Here is a 17438-nt window from a genome sequence, read left to right as displayed (position 1 = left end):
TAAACTTTTCCCCTTTCACTTTGAACTCGTGACCCCTAGTAACTGAATCCCCCACTCTGGGAAAAAGCTTCTTGCTATCCAACCTATCTATACCTCTCATGATTTTGTACACCTCAATCAGGTCCCCCCTCAACCTCCGTCTTTCTAATGAAAATAATCCTAATCTACTCAACCTCTCTTCATAGCTAGCGCCCTCCATACCAGGCAACATCCTGGTGAACCTCCTCTGCACCCTCTCCAAAGCATCCACATCCTTTTGGTAATGTGGCGACCAGAACTGCACGCAGTATTCCAAATGTGGCCAAACCAAAGTCCTATACAACTGTAACATGACATGCCAACTCTTGTACTTAATGCCCCGTCCGATGAAGGAAAGCATGCCCAAATCTCTCTGGACATCAATTTTCCCCAGGACTTTTCCATTTAATGTATAGTTCACTCTTGAATTGGATCTTCCAAAATCCATCACCTCGCATTTGCCCTGATTGAACTCCATCTGCCATTTCTCTGCCCAACTCTCCAGTCTATCTATATTCTGCTGTATTCTCTGACAGTCCCCTTCACTATCTGCTACTCCACCAATCTTAGTGTCGTCTGCAAACTTGCTAATCAGACCACCTATACTTTCCTCCAAATCATTAATGTATATCACAAACAACAGTGGTCCCAGCACAGATCCCTGTGGAACACCACTGGTCACACGTCTCCATTTTGAGAAACTCCTTTCCACTGCTACTCTCTGTCTCCTGTTGCCCAGCCAGTTCTTTATCCATCTAGCTAGTACACCTTGGACCCCATGCGCCTTCACTTTCTCATTCCAACAAGGGCGAAAGATAGTTGAGCCAAGAACAGGGCTCCTTGGAAGACAAGGAAGACAGAGATGATGATGAAACAAATAAAAAAGAGGGTGTATGATGCACGTCATGTGAACTCCAACTAAGAACCAGACCATTTACAATAAGTTGAGAGGGGAGGTGAAGAGGAAAATAAGACTGGCAAAGAGAGAATATAATGGCAGTCAACATAAAAGGGAACACAAAGCTCTTTTACTGGCACGTTAGTAAGTGTAGTAAGATTGCAAGCGGGTCGTAAGAGATGGAGTGGGGCCAATAAGGGACAAAAAGGATAATATATGCTTACAGGCACAGGACAAGGCACATCTACTTAATGAATACTTTATCGGTGTTCATTAAGGAAATGGAATCTGACAAAATATCAATGGAAGCAGAGAGAGCAGAGGCAATGGATAGGATAAAAATTGAGAGGGAAGAGGTACTAAAAAAGGTTGGCTTTGCTTAGGGTAGATAAGTCACCTAGTCCGGATGGCTTGCATCCCAGGTTGCTAAAGAAAGTGGGGATGGAGATAACGGAAGGGCTTGCCATAATCTTCTAATCTTCCCTGGATATAGGGGAGGTGCCAGAGGATTGGAGAGTGGCAAATGAGACACCCTTATTCAAGAAGGGTGTAAAGACAGTCCTAGCAACTACAAGCCAGTTAGTTTATCAGTGGTGGATAAGATTTTAGAAATTATAATCATGCAAAATATCAATAAGCACTTAGAAAGGTTCCAGTTAATTAAGGATAGTCAGCATGGATTTGTAAAAGGCAGATCATGCTTGACTAATCTAACTGAATTTTTTGATGAAGTAACTGAGAAGGTTGATGAAGGGAATGCGGCAATGCTGTTTATATGGATTTTAAGAAAGCATTTGGTACAGTACCACATAAAAGGCGGGTTAAGAAAATAGTCAAGTGTGCGGAGAATGTACAGAGGAGATTCACCAAGATGATACAACTTGTATGTATATTGTGCCCTTAACATAATAAAACATCCCAAGGCACTTCACAGGAGCATTAGAAAGCCAAATTAGACACCAGGCCATATATGGCGAGAGTAGAGCAGATGGTCAAAAGTTTGGTCAAAGAGATAGGTTTAAAGGAGCATCTTAAAGGAGAGAGTTATAGAGTTGGAGAGGTGCAGGGAAGGAATTACAGAACTTAGGGCCTCGGCAGCCGAAGGCACAGCCACCAATGATAGAGCAATTAAAACTGGAAATGCTGAAGAGGCCAAAACAAGAGTGCAGATATCTGAGGATTGTGGGGCTGGAGGAGACTGCAGAGATGGGGAGGGGCGAGGCTATGGAGGTATCTGAAAACAAGGATCAGAATTTTAAAATCAAGGTGTTGCTTGACCAGGAACCAACGTAGGTCAGCAAGCACAGGGGTGACAGGTAAACACAGGAAGCAGAGTTTTGGATGACCTCAAGTTTACAGAGGATAGAATATGGGAGAGAAGCCAAGAGTGTGTTGGAATAGTCAAGTCTAAAAGTTGAAAAGGCACGAATGAGCTGAGACAGGGAAAGGATGATGCTACGGAGGTGGAAATAGGCTGTCTTTTTCTTCTTCTTTGGCCTCCTTGTCTTGAGAGACAATGGGTAAGCGCCCTGGAGATGGTCAGTGGTTTGTGAAGCAGCCCCTGGAGTGGCTATAAAGGCCAATTCTAGAGTGACAGACTCTTCCACAGGTGCTGCAGATAAAAATGGTTGTCGGGGCTGTTACACAGTTGGCTCTCCCCTTGCGCTCGTCTTTTTTCCTGCCAACAGCTAAGTCTCTTCGACTCGCCACACTTTAGCCCCACCTTTATGGCTGTCCACCTGCTCAGGCGATCACTGGCAACTGACTCCCACGACTTGTGATCAATGTCACAGGACTTCATGCCGCATTTGCAGACGTCTTTAAAGCGGAGACATGGACGGCCGGTGGGTCTGATACCAGTGACGAGCTCGCTGTACAATGTGTCCTAGGAGATCCTGCCAGCTTCCAAGCGGCTCACATGGCCAAGCCATCTCAAGCGCCGCTGGCTCAGTAGGGTGTATATGCTGGCAATGTTGGCCGCCTCGAGAACTTCTGCGTTTCAGATACGGTCCTGCCACCTGATGCCAAGGATTCTCCGGAGGCAGCAAAGAAAGAATGAATTGAAACATCGCTCTTGGCTGACATACGTTGTCCAGGCCTCGCTGCCGTAGAGCAAGGTTCTGAGGACACAGGCTTGATACACTTGGACTTCTGTGTTCCGTGTCAGTGTGCCATTTTCCCACACTCTCTTGGCCAGTCTGGACAGAGCAGCGGACGCCTTTCCCATGCGCTTGTTGATTTCTGCATCGAGAGACAGGTTACTGGTAATAGTTGAGCCTAGGTAGGTGAACTCTTGAACCACTTCCAGAGTGTGGTCACCGATATTGATAGATGGAGCATTTCTGACATCCTGTCCGATGATCTTCATTTTCTTGAGGTTGATGGTAAGGCCAAATTCGTTGCAGGCAGCCGCAATCCTGTTGATGAGTCTCTGCAGACACTCTTCTGTGTGGGATGTTAATGTAGCATCGTCAGCAAAGAGGAGTTCCCTGATGAGGACCTTCCGTGCTTTGGTCTTCACTCTTAGACGGGCAAGGTTGAACAACCTGCCCCCTGATCTAGTGTGGAGGAAAATTCCTTCTTCTGAAGACTTGAACGCATGTGAGAGCAGCAGGGAGAAGATCCCAAACAGCGTAGGCACGAGAACACAGCCCTGTTTCATGCCACCCAGGATAGGAAAGGGGTCTGATGAGGCACCGCTGTGCTGAATTGTGCCTTTCATGTTGCCATGGAATGAGGTGATGATACTTAGTAGCTTTGGAGGACATCCGATCTTTGCTAGTAGTCTGAAGAGACCACGGCTGCTGACGAGGTTAAAGGCTTTGGTGAGATCTATGAAAGCAATGTAGAGGGGCATTTGTTGTTCGCGACATTTCTCCTGTAGCTGGCGAAGGGAGAACAGCATGTCAATGGTGGATCTCTCTGCTCGAAAGTCACACTGCCTCAGGGTAGACACGCTCAGCCAGCTTCTGGAGCCTGTTTAAAACGACTCGAGCGAAGACTTTCCCCACTATGCTGAGCAGGGAGATTACACAGTAGCTGTTGCAGTCACCACGATCACCCATGTTCTTATAGAGGGTGATGATATTAGCATCGTGCATGTCCTGTGGTACTGCTCCCTCATCCCAGCACAGGCAAAGCAGTTCATGGAGTGCTGAGAGTATAGCAAGCTTGGCACTCTTGATGATTTCAGGGGTAATGCCGTCCTTCCCAGGGGCTTTTCCACTGGCTAGAGAATCAATGGCATCACTGAATTCCGATTTTGTTGACTGTTCGTCCAGCTCATACTTGACTGGCAGAAACTGGGCTGCATTGAGGGCAGTCTCTCAGTGACATTTTCCCTGGAGTAGTCCTAGTTAGTGCTCCACCCAGCGGTCCATTTGCTTGCGTTGGTCAGTGATCATGTCCCCTGATTTAGACTTGAGGGGGGCGATCTTCCTGATGGTTGACCCAAAAGCTCTCGATGCCATCATACATTCCTCTGATGTTTCCAGTGTCGGAGGCCAGCTGAATACGACTGCATAGGTGTTGCCAGTAGTCATTTGCGCAGTGCCTGGCTGTTCTTTGTGCAGTGCTTCTGGTTGCTTTAAGTGCTACGGATGTTAACTCGCTGGGGGCTTTCTTGTAGTTCAACAGTGCAATGCGCTTAGCGGCTACGACAGGTTCCAGCTCTTCAAAGCGAGATTGAAACCAGTCTGCATTCTGCTTCAAAAGTTTGCCATGGGTGGTCATTGCTGAGTCATAGATGGCGTCTCTGATGTGGGCCCACTTGGGTCTCTGCATCCCCTGTAGGAGTGTTTTGAAGGGCTTTTTCAAGTGAATTTAGAAGCTTATGTAACAGTTGTGGATAAGAAATTCTGTTAGTTTTGATGCGCGGTCAGCCCTTCTGCTTGGAGTGATGCAGCTTCTTTGGTTTGAGTTGAACCTTTCTGAACACCAGGGAGTGGTTGGTGTCGCAGTCCGCACTGTGGAAGCTGCGTGTGATTTGAACGCTGTTTAAAGAGGCTTGACTTGTGACAATGACGTCCAGCTGGTGCCGACAAAATGATCTTGGGTGCCTCCATGAAACCTGGTGACAGGGTATGAAAGAACGAGTTGGTGATGCAGAGGCTGTGATAGGTACACAACTCCAGCAGTCTCTGTCCATTCTCATTCATCCTTCCAATGCCATAGCGCCCAAGACAAGAGGGCCATGAGTCATGCTCGGCCACAACCCTGGCGTTAAAGTCCCCCAGCAGGAACAAATGTTCGGTATTGGGAATGCTACTAATGATATTATGGAGTTTCTTGTAGAACAGGTCTTTAACTTCAGGTGGGGAGCAGAGTGTTGGAGCATAGATGCTGAGTAGGTGTACTGGACCAGAGACGGTGAGCAGTCGGATGGACAGTATGCGTTTGTTTGGTGCTGTGTTACAGTCCACTTGTCGGGCAATGACCCTGAGCTCCAAGCGTCCATTGAAGCAGGTGGCTGTCTTTTACAAGTATATAAAGAGAGTAGCTAAAGTAAACATTGGACCCTTCAAGGCAGTGACAGGAGAAATCATCATGGGGAATGGGGAAATGGCAGGGACACTGAACAAATTTTGTGTCTGTCTTCACACCAGAAATAGAGGATAACCTAGGGGCTAATAAGAGTGAGGAAATTAAGGTAATTAATATCAGCAGAGAAAAAGTATTGGAGAAAATTAAGGGACTAAAAGCCAACAAATCTCCAGGACCCAATGGCTTATATCCTAGGATTCTAAAAGAAATAGCTGCAGAGATAGTGGATGCACTGGTTATGATTTTCCAAAATTCTCTAGTATCTACAATGGCCCCAGAGGATTAGAAGTTAGCAAATGTAACACTGCAATTTAAGAAAGGAGGGAAGAGAGAAAACAGGAAACTACTTGCCAGTTAGCGTGACATCAGTAGTCAGGAAAATGCTTGAATCTATTAAGGAGGTCTTAACAATGCACTTAGAAAATCATAGCATGATCAGACAGAATCAACATGGTTTTACAATGGGAAATCATGTTTGACAAACTTGAGAGTTTTTTGAGGATGTAACTAGTAGGAGTAGATAAAGGGGAACCAGTAGATATAGGATACTTGAATTTCCAAAAGGCATTTGATAAAGTGCCACACAAAAGGTTAAGACGCAAGACACTCATGGATTTGGGGATAATATATTAGAATGGATGGAGGATTGATTCAGGAAGCAGAGACAAATGGGCATTTTCAAGTTGGCAGGCTGCAACTAATGGAGTTCTGCAAGGATCAGTGATGGGACCTCAGCTATTTACAATCTACCAGAATAATGTATCTATGTTTGCAGATGATTCAAAGCTAGGTGGGAATGTAAGCTGTGAGAAGGACACAAAGAGGTTCCAAAGAGATATAGACAGGTTACGTGAAAGGGCAACAATGTGGCATATGACATACAATGTGGGGAAGTGTGAGGTTATTCACTTTGCTAGCAAGAACAGAGAAGCAGAATATTTTTTAAGAGGTGTGAAACTTCTAAATGTTGATGTTCAGAGACTTGGGTATACTGGTACAAGGAACACAAAGTGTCAGCATGTAGATACAGCAAGCAATTAGGAAAGCAAATGACACACTGCCCTTTATTCCAAGGGGATTAGAGTACAAGAATAAGGAAGTCTTGCTACAGTTGTACAGGGCTTTGGTGAGACCACAACTGGAGTACTGAGTGCCATTTTGTCTTCATATTTATGGAAGGACAAAGTTGCATTGGAAGCAGTACAGCAAAGGTTCACTTAATTGGTTCCTGGGCTGAGAGGGTTGTCCTATTAAGAGAGACTGAGTAAATTGGGCCTATACTCTCTGCACTTTAGAAAAATGAGAGGTGATCTCATTGAAAAGATTCTGAAGGGGCTTGACAAGGTAGACACCGAGAGGTTGTTTTACCTGGCTGGGGAATCTAGAACACAGGGGCACAGTCTCAGGAAAAGGGGTTGATCATTTAGGACCGAGATGTGGAGAAACTTCTTCACCCATCTTTCAAGTTTTCTACCCCAGAGGGTTGTGCATGCTCCAATGTTGAGCATCGTTAAGGCTGAGATAGACAGATGTTTGGTCTCTCAGAGACACGGGGGCGAGCAGGAAAGCAGAGTTGAGACAGATCAGGCATGATCGTACTGAATGGCAGAGCAGGCTCGAGGGGCCGAATTGTCTATTCCTACTCCTATTTCTTCTATTCTTAAGTATTAATGATGGTGTGGGTGAGCGATTGGAAACTTATTGCAAGGTCAAATGTGACATCAAGGTTGTAAATAGTCTGGTTTAGTCTCAGACAATTGCCAGGGAGAAGGATGGCATTGGTAGTTAGGGAATGGAGTTCGAAGAGGGGACTGAAGACAATGGCTTCTGTTTCCCATTATTCAATTGGAGGAAATTTCTGCTCATCTAGTACTAGATGTCGGATAAGCAGTTTGATAATTTAGCAACAGTGGAGGAGTTGAGAGGAGTGGTGTAGTAGAGATCGGTACCATCGGCATACATGTAAAAGCTACGGCTGCGATTTCAGATGATGTTACCAATGGGCAGCATGTAGATGAAAAATAGGAGGGACCAAGGATAGATCCTGGGGGGAATTGATGCAGGAACAGGAAGAGAAGTCAATGCATGTGATACTCTGGCTACGATTAGATAAAGAATGGAAACAGGCCAGTGCAGTCCCACCCAGCTGGATAACGGTGGAGAGGCATTGGAGAAGCCAAGAACGAAGTGTTTTAAGTATGAGGGGAAAAACAGGAGGAGGAGGAGCCCGGGCTCTTTTCATTGATACAAATGCTGAAAATTACAAGGGCTTTGATACTGTTATGGAAAAACTATTTCCTTAAGTCAATGCATTGGTCACCAGAGCGCATAGATTTATCATCACCAAAAGATGATGTTGAGGATGAATTACAAATTTACTTTACACAGAGCCTTGCCAAGGCATGGCATGCCCTAGCAGAAACAGAATCCAAAACAGCCTTTAAAAATGCAAGTAAATAATTGTATCAAAACAAAAAATTTAAGGATATGGGGAAAGGGACTAAGTGGACAATGCTGTCAAAGAACCAGCATATACATGACATGAATGGAATCCTTCTGTGCTGTAAAATTATCAGTGTTGAAAGTTATAAAAATTCATCCAATGGTCTCAGCATGATTAGAAACCAACTTTCATGGTTAGATCCAGATTATACACCAATTCATACATACGTTCTGGATAGTGGCATTTAAGCTCTTCATCATCTGATCGACTTTCTGCGCCACCTCCTTTGCGTCTCTCTCCAGATCTAGTAGTACCCCAGGATCAATTGGAGGCATGTCTGAATTTGACCTCTGCATACTTCTGGTTTTCACGCTGTTTCCAGCTGGGAAAGATAAAAAAGTGCTAAGTCTTCGGTGCCTCAGGAATTTCTTTTAAATGCCCAGTTTGCTATGGCAACTGTACACCAGTTTATTCACTTAACCAAGTTTGAATGGAACCTGTACACACAGTCATAAGAGATTTTGTGCATATTCTACTTACTAATAAACTGACTTAAGCATAAAGAGAAATGGCTCACTCTCCATAGACCCAAAATACCAGGTATGCTCCCTGTTAGGCTGCTTTGGTGAAACAGGGGTCATAACTTTGGACTGGGCTAAGGCCCAACCTGGAGTTGCTCAAACCTAGTAAAGAATGCTACTTGCAAAACAACAAAGATAAGCCATAATCGTGCAGTGGTTAGCACCGCAGCCTCACAGCTCCAGCAACCCGGGTTCAGTTCTGGGTACTGCCTGTGCTGAGTTTGGAAGTTCTCCCTGTGACCGCGTGGGTTTCCGCCGGGTGCTCCAGTTTCCTCCCACAGCCGAAGACTTGCAGGTTGATAGGTAAATTGGCCATTATAAATTGCCCCTAGTGTAGGTAGGTGGTAGGAAAATGGTGGGGATGCGTTAGGGAATATGGGGTTAATGTAGGATTAGTATAAATGGGTGGTTGTTGGTCGGCACAGACTCGGTGGGCCGAAGGGCCTGTTTCAGTGCTGTATCTCTAAAAAATAAAAATTAAAATCTTTTTGAATAGAATATACACCTTTCCTTGTATTAGTAAAAATAAATAAATACAATGTGCATCTGGCTTTTGGATTGTTCCAATGCAAACCTAACGTTACATAAAGATTACATCTGCAAGAAATTAAAATGATCCCCAACATATCTGTACAAAGGGTTTGCATAGATTTCATCCATTGACGGACAGAATTTAAAAAAAAGCACAGTACTTGTCCCAAATCAGAAGTCAAGTTGTTTCCTTTGTTTTTCTTTTCTCGCCCCATGCCCACCTATTTCCACCACTGGCAGCTCCTATTCACTTGGTCTTGGTCCTGCTCATATCTGTCTACTTCCTGCCAGCCAGTTCACACAACCATTTTTAAAAAATTATTCCAGCTAATTCCCAAACCTCCCACTGCAAGTCACGTCCTAATTCACGCGACTGTGCTGAAAGCCATAGGCTATCCACTAGTTGACATAGGTCTATTCACTGTTACAAAAATAAAAAAACCTGGGACAATATGAAAAAAATGGATTTGAATTCAAAAATTATAGAGGACAAGGGATGGATCTTAGCATTAACAATAATTAACAAGTATCACACCAATGACTGAGCATTGCAAAAGAAAAATATCATGCAAGTGGGAAAGGACTTGGTTGCAAGCTTGCATTTTTCAATACTCCCAATGCAGATAGCTGAACAATTACAATTATGCTGCTGGGTGGTAAAGTTATTTTCTCATGCATGTGGTGTAGCAATGTATATAATGTTTCATTACCCAAGAATACACTCAAGCTAACGCAATTAAACAAACAGATACACATTGAAAATAAGGTTCATTGTTAGGGTTAAGTGTAAAACAAATTCTAGTGGAATCTCATTATCTAACACTATGGATGATTCTTAACTTTTCTAGAAGATAAATACAGTGTTAGAGTGTCCTAATGCATATTTTTAGTTATGCTATCCTGCATTTCCAATTCACCTCAGTGTTCTCCAGCAATACTTACCTCCATCACGTCTGTCAGCGAAATCAGCTGGTGCTGTGACAAGTAATTTCTGGCTCAAAACTCCAAACACCTGATGACTACAACTACTGAAAGTGCCAAGCAAAAACACATCCTCAACGCCAATCAGACCCCCTTAGCTTGAGTAAGTGCTGTCCCAGTGATCCTAATAGCATTCTCAACAGCACTGATCTGTGCAAATCTGTCCACATGAAAATCAATACAGATCCTTGATTAAATGTACTCCAGCGTGGTTGGGTCTCCAAATAAGCTGGATTCTCACAGGTACTGAAATCACAAGCTTCCAAATTTGATTAGAAATAGGAAGAACAGTAAATGAGTAACACAGATAGAGATCATAGATCTCCATCTAAATATTCCTCCTCTGGAATGAATAACATAAAAAGGATATACAACTTTGATCTGACCTCAAGAAATTCTACTGTACCAGCGCGACACTCCTGTTTTCTCATACTAGCTATCCTCAGAGCTTTTTGATGCCCTATTTCATACTACACAAGTTGCATCTGACAGCAAGACAGCTGAATGAGACAACACAATGTATAAACAACTAACTGTACACAACATTGAAGGCACATGCCCAACTTCTCACGATAGAAAATACCACCCACAGTAACAGTGGTTACCAATGCAAGAGTCCTATTTTGGGCCACAGGTGGTCAAACCCCTCAACCCACCAAAAAGTGAAAGGTTCTTGTCTCAGCCAAAGACAATCTGCATAAACTGTACGTATGGGAGAATCCCTCCTGCAGGCTTCTGTTTAAACACAGGGCACATTCTAATCACATAACTCAACTGAACCAGTGACACTAAGAAAAATTATATATCCACTAGAAAAGGCTACTGCAAATTCCAGAGTAGCCAATATATTAATGAAAGGCAAAACGGAACTCTTGCATTTATATACCTTTCACAATGGCAAGATTTTAACGGGCTATACAGCCAATCAAGTAAGCATTTTTGAAAGTACAGTCAAGTGGTAATCAGAGAATGTTTGCGGCACAGAAAGAGGCCACTTGACCCATGCAGTCTGCACCGGTAATGTAAAGTAGGAAACGTAAGAATGAACAGCTAAACTACTCCAATAATATTGGAAGACAGATAAATATTGGTCGAGACTGGAGAGAAACCGTCCAGAAGTTCCATGGGATCTTTCACATATCCTCCGAAAGACAGTACCTCCGACAAAGAACAGTACAGCACAGGAACAGGCCATTCGGCCCTCCAAGCCTGCACCGATCTTGATGCCTGCCTAAACTAAAACCTTCTGCACTTCCGGGAACTGCATCCCTCTATTCCCATCCTATTCATGTATTTGTCAAGATGACTCTTAAACGTCGCTATTGTACCTGCTTTCACCACCTCCCCCAGCAGCAAGTTCCAGGCACTCACCACCCTCTGTGTGAAGAACCTGCCTCGCACATCCCCTCTAAACTTTGCCCCTCTCATCTTAAACCTATGTCCCCTAGTAACTGACTCTTCCATCCTGGGAAAAAGCTTCTGACTATCTACTCTGGCCATGCCACTCATAACTTTGGAAACCTCCATCATGTCACCCCTCCACCTCCGTTGTTCCAGTGAAAACAATCCAAGTTTATCCAACCTCTCCTCATAGCTAATGCCCTCCAGATCAGGCAACATCCTGGTAAACCTCCTCTGTACCCTCTCCAAAGCCTCCACGTCCTTCTGGTAGTGTGGCGACCAGAACTACACGCAATATTCTAAGTGTGGCCTAACTAAAGTTCTGTACAGCTGCAGCATGACTTGCAAATTCTTATACTCGATGCCCCAACCAATGAAGGCAAGCATGCCGTATGCCTTCTTGACTACCTTATCCACCTGTGTTGCCACTTTCAGGGACCTGTGGACCTGTACGCCCAGATCTCGCTGCCTGTCAATACTCCTAAGGGTTCTGCCATTTACTGTATATTTCCCACCTGCATTAGACCTCCAAAAATGCATTACCTCACATTTGTCTGGATTAAACTCCATCTGCCATCTCTCCGCCCAAGTCTCCAACCGATCTATATCCTGCTGTATCCTCTGACAATCCTCAACCCTATCCGCAACTCTGCCAACCTTTGTGTCGTCCGCAAACTTACTAATCAGACCAGCTACATTTTCCTCCAAATCATTTATATATACAAGGAGCAAAGGTCCCAGCACTGATCCCTGCGGAACACCACTAGTCACATCCCTCCATTCAGAAAAGCACCCTTCCGCTGCTTCCCTGTCTTCAATGACTGAGCCAGTTCTGTATCCATCTTGCCAGCTCACCTCTGATCCCGTGTGACTTCACCTTTTGTACCAGTCTGCCATGAGGGACCTTGTCAAAGGCTTTACTGAAGTCCATATAGATAACATCCAGTGCCCTTCCTTCATCAATCATCTTTGTCACTTCCTCAAAAAACTCAATCAAATTAGTGAGACATAACCTCCCCTTCACAAAACCATGCTGCCTCTCGCTAATAAGTTTGTTTGTTTCCAAACGGGAGTAAATCCTGTCCCAAAGAATCCTCTCTAATAATTTCCCTACCACTGACGTAAGGCTCACCGGCCTATAATTTCCTGGATTATCCTTGCTACCCTTCTTAAACAAAGGAACAACATTGGCTATTCTCCAGTCCTCTGGAACCTCACCTGTAGCCAATGAGGATGCAAAGATTTCTGTCAAGGCCCCAGCAATTTCTTCCCTTGCCTCCCTCAGTATTCTGGGGTAGATCCCATCAGGCCCTGGGGACTTATCTACCTTAATGCTTTGCAAGACACCCAACACCTCCTCCTTTTTGATAATGAGCTAACAGACTATCTACACTCCCTTCCCTAGGCTCATCATCCACCAAGTCCTTCTCCTTGGTGAATACTGATGCAAAGTACTCATTTAGTACCTCGCCCATTTCCTCTGGCTCCACACATAGATTCCCTTCTCTGTCCTTGAGTGGGCCAACCCTTTCCCTGGTTACCCTCTTGCTCTTTATATATGTATAAAAAGCCTTGGGATTTTCCTTAATCCTGTTTGCCAATGATAATTCATGGCCCCTTTTAGCCCTCCTGACTCCTTGCATAAGTTCCTTCCTACTGTCTTTATATTCCTCAAGGGATTCGTCTGTTCCTAGCCTTCCAGCCCTTACAAATGCTTCCTTTTTCTTTTTGACTAGGCTCACAATATCCCGCATTTTCCAAGGTTCCCGAAACTTGCCAAACTTATCCTTCTTCCTCACAGGAACATGCTAGTCCTGGATTCTAATCAACTAACGTATGAAAGACTCCCACGTCAGATGTTGATTTACCCTCAAACAGCCGCCCCCAATCTAAATTCTTCAGTTCCTGCCTAATATTGTTATAATTAACCTTCCCCCAATTTGGCACCTTCACCCGAGGACTACTCTTATCCTTATCCACAAGTACCTTAAAACTTACAGAATTATGGTCACTGTTCCCAAAATGCTCCCTGACTGAAACTTCGACCACCTGGCCGGGCTCATTCCCCAATACCAGGTCCAGTACAGCCCCATCCCTAGTTGGACTATCTACATATTGTTTCAAAAAGCCCTCCTGGATGCTCCTTACAAATTCTGCCCCATCCAAGCCCCTAGCACAAAGTGAGTCCCAGTCAATATAGGGGAAGTTAAAATCACCCACCACTACAACCCTGTTACCTTTACATCTTTCCAAAATCTGTCTACATATCTGCTCCTCCACCTCCCACTGGCTGTTGGGAGGCCTGTAGTAAACCCCCAACATCGTGACTGCACCCTTCCTATTCCTGAGCTCCACCCATATTGCCTCGCTGCACGACCCATCCGAGGTGCCCTCCCGCAGTACAGCTGTGATATTCTCCTGAACAAGTAATGCAACACCCCCACCCCTTTTACATCCCCCTCTATCCCGCCTGAAGCTTCTAAATCCTGGAACATTTAGCTGCCAATCCTGTCCTTCCCTCAACCAAGTCTCTGTAATAGCAACATCATAGTTCCAAGTATTAATCCAAGCTCTAAGTTCATCTGCCTTACCTGTTATCCTTCTCGCATTGAAACAAATGCACTTCAGACCACCAGTCCCGCTGTGCTCCGCAACATCTCCCTGCCTGCTCTTCCTCTCAGTCTTGCAGGCCTTATTTACGAGTTCCCCCTCATTTATTTCATATGCTGTCCTACTGCTCTGGTTCCCACCCCCCTGCCACACTAGTTTAAACCCCCCCACCCCCCGAGTGATGCTAGCAAACCTCGCAGCCAGGATATTTGTGCCCCTCCAGTTTAGATGCAACCCGTCCTTCTTGTACTGGTCCCATCTGTCCCTGAAGAGATTCCAATTGTCCAGATATCTGAAACCCTCCCTTCTACACCAGCTGTTCAGCCACGTGTTTAGCTGCACTATCCTCCTGTATCTAGCCTCACTGGCACGTGGCACAGGGAGTAATCCAGAGATTACAACCCTAGAGGTCCTGTCTTTTAACTTTCTACCCAACTCCCTAAACTCCCCCGACAGGACCTCGTCACTCTTCCTGCCTATGTCATTGGTACCTATGTGCACCACAACCTCTGGCTGTTCACCTTCCCCCTTCAGAATGCCCCCTGTCCGTTCAGAGACATCCTTGACCCTGGCACCAGGGAGGCAACATACCATCCTGGAGTCTCTTTCACGTCCACAGAAGCGCCTATCTGTGCCCCTGACTATAGAGTCCCCTATAACTATTGCTCTTCTGCGTTTTGTCCCTCCCTGAACAACAGTGCCAGCCGTGGCTGCTGCTGGTTTCCCCTGATAGGCCATCCCCCCCAACAGTATCCAAAACGGTATACTTGTTAGAAAGGGGGATAGCCACAGAGGATTCCTGCACTGATTGCCTGCCCCTTCTAGCAGTTACCCATCTATCTGCCTGCACCTTGGGTGTAACCACTTCTCTAAAACTCCTGTCTATGACACTTTCTGCCACCTGCATGCTCCTAAGTGCATCCAGTTGCCGCTCCAACCGATCCATGCGGTCTGTGAGGAGCTGTAATTGGGTACACCTCCTGCAGACGTAGTCGTCCGGAACGCTGGAAGCGTCACGGACCTCCCACATCTCACAGGTGAAGCACTTCACCCCTCTAACTGACATTTCTAGCACTAATTAATAAATTAATTTAAAATACTTATTAAATCCTTACTAAATTGTTATAATTAACTATATGGTCCCTAGTGCTAGATTCCTACTATAAATATTAAATGCTAAGTAAATACAGTAATCTCCTCCCTCTGGTTTAGTTACTCTGTTAGTTAATTAGGGTTTTAATCAATTTTTATTTTCAAATTCAGTAAAAAAAAATTCCCTACCAGCTAATCAGGTCACAGCTTTCCTGTGACGTCACTTTCAGGTTTTTTTTACCAGAGGTAAGTTTTTTTTATACTTACCAGTCTGGATCTCCGCACCTCCCCCGCGAGTCTTCTCCCTGTCAGCTGTGCTCTTTGGAAGCTCTCGGCTCCCCTCACTCTTTACCGAACTTACTCAGTTACCAAACTTCCAATATAGCACTCTAGTGCAAACAAAGCCAGCACTGTAAGCTGTCTCACTTTTATACTGACTGACTCTAGCCCCCTGAAAACTGGTTTAAGCCAGTTATCTAATTAACAAGGTGCAGCTGCAAGCGGAGCCTGAGTGAACCCTGTTTAAAGCTGGTCAAAAACTCACCTTCTCCAACCCTAACAGCAACTGTTAAGTTAATCTGCTAAATAAAAGACAGATTAGATTTAAGATCAAATTAACCCTTAATTATCCTCAGTTACCAAACTTCCACTATAGCACTCTAATGCAACCCAAGTCAGCACTCCAGTGCAAAACAGTGTAACACTTTCTTAATACGCAGTCGCCCTTGGCAAGCTAACGTTGTCATACCAACTAGTAGTGGCATCCACCCATCTGTGCAGGCTGGTTGCCCCGTGTAAATGGTTGGGGCGCTAACTGTCGATATCGGACAAGTTCCCCCCGGTTTGCATACATGGTGCAATAAAACAAACCTGGAGACATGTAATGTCAGGAGTTGTGCGCACCGAGTTGGATGTGTGTTTGAGGAAGGGGCCAGTACTCACAGTCCAGGTCCAGGCTCTGCCTCGAACTCATCTTGATCTTATGCTGCAGATTGTTGGCTACGTAGTGGGTGAGGTCCCCGTCGTGGCTGACGGTGCCCTCCAACTCCAGCGCACTGGAGATGGTCGCCCTCCGCCCTTCCAGCTTACCATCCCGGCCTCGGATGCCGCCCAGCACCTCGCTGATGCCGTCCAAGCTTTTGCTGTCCTGCAGGCGACCGCATACCCGCTCCCGGGCGGCCGGGTTTACTGCCGGTTTGTTGTGGCGCAGAGCGGGAGGCGGCCCTTCAGCCCATTCGGACGACTCGGCGCCACTTTCCGAAGTCTCCTCGCCGCTCTCCGAAGTCTCGGAAGGCGGGTTAGCGACCGTCGCTTCCACTTCGGCCTCGGCCATCGCCAAGGGGAGGGAAGAAGCCGCCGGCTCCAACTCACTCCGCCGCCCCTGGCAACCGAGCGCCGCCTCGCGCAGGGTCGGAGGTCAGCGCACGCGCAGTGAACAGCCTTGTCGCTGCTCCAGGCTGGACGGAGCCACGTGACTGTCCAACACCACCTCCCAACTGAAGCCGCGGACGCCATTTTGAGTGCGGGCACAAAGAAGATCGGAGCCAGTTTTGTGGTTCTTTCCAATTCAAGGAAGAGCAAGGAAACCATTCCCCGACCCATTTGCAGCAAAAGAGAGTCGGAAAGAAACCACAGCCCGGCGAGCGCAGATGGGTGAAATGGTTTGTCGTAAAGGGTTATAGTGGAAACAGAAAGCGCGAGCTCTACCTACCCTCTGTCGTGGCAAGAGACTTGGATGTGAGCACAAACTCCCGGGGCAGCGAATCAAATCACTGGTTTCACTGTAGTTCCACCCTTGTCTGTTTACAGGATGGGAGGGATAATCGGGGGTTCTTTCCTGCAGAGTCCAACAACACACCAGAGCTGCTGTGTATTCCCAGCAGTTTCGATTTCACTCACACACAAACCTGTGTGTATAGCGGATCTCTGTTCGAGGATAAACTGTTCCTCGGTAGCAAAGGGCATTCTTACCCTAATGTAGCCTGTTGGTATTATCAGAACCACTGATTACACGGTGGCTCAATCGGCTGAAATTGCACTTTTTTGTTGGACAGTATTCTGAAAGCGTAACCTCTGTTTTCGGGCTTGAATATTGTGAGCAACTGGATATTGCTGAGACTGGACCCTCATGGATTAAACCCCTATGCCCCCCCCCCCCAAAAAAGTTACTATTAATTACTAGTTCTGGTATTTTAATGAGTGGAAGTTTTTTTGCTATATACGCTATTTTACCATTGTTAAAACAGAGAAGATGTTGCAGGGAATTGGGAGTCCTGGAGTGATGGTCACCATACTCGGTGGGGAGAGGAGAAGAAGCGGGGTGGTTCTGAGTTTGCAGTGG

At 45.7% G+C, this 17438-nt stretch overlaps 1 protein-coding gene across 1 annotated transcript in view; it reads right to left on the bottom strand.

The window, feature by feature from the left end:
• borcs6 (BLOC-1 related complex subunit 6) overlaps positions 1-16513 on the bottom strand; it is a 29180-nt gene extending 12667 nt beyond the window's left edge. Inside the window, exons 1-2 of the mRNA XM_068051485.1 lie at positions 16040-16513; positions 8129-8283 (exon numbers count right to left, since the gene is read on the bottom strand). Of these exons, the coding sequence (XP_067907586.1) occupies positions 8129-8283; positions 16040-16430 (546 nt within the window). The 5' untranslated portion in view covers positions 16431-16513. The remainder of the gene's footprint in view (positions 1-8128; positions 8284-16039) is intronic.
• Between the last annotated feature and the right edge of the window lie 925 nt (positions 16514-17438).

This window comes from Heterodontus francisci, chromosome 19 (assembly GCF_036365525.1).
Source record: "Heterodontus francisci isolate sHetFra1 chromosome 19, sHetFra1.hap1, whole genome shotgun sequence".
In the NCBI taxonomy this organism is placed as follows: domain Eukaryota; kingdom Metazoa; phylum Chordata; class Chondrichthyes; order Heterodontiformes; family Heterodontidae; genus Heterodontus; species Heterodontus francisci.
Note: the sequence above shows the minus strand (reverse complement) of the source record. Positions and strands in the feature narration are given on the sequence as shown.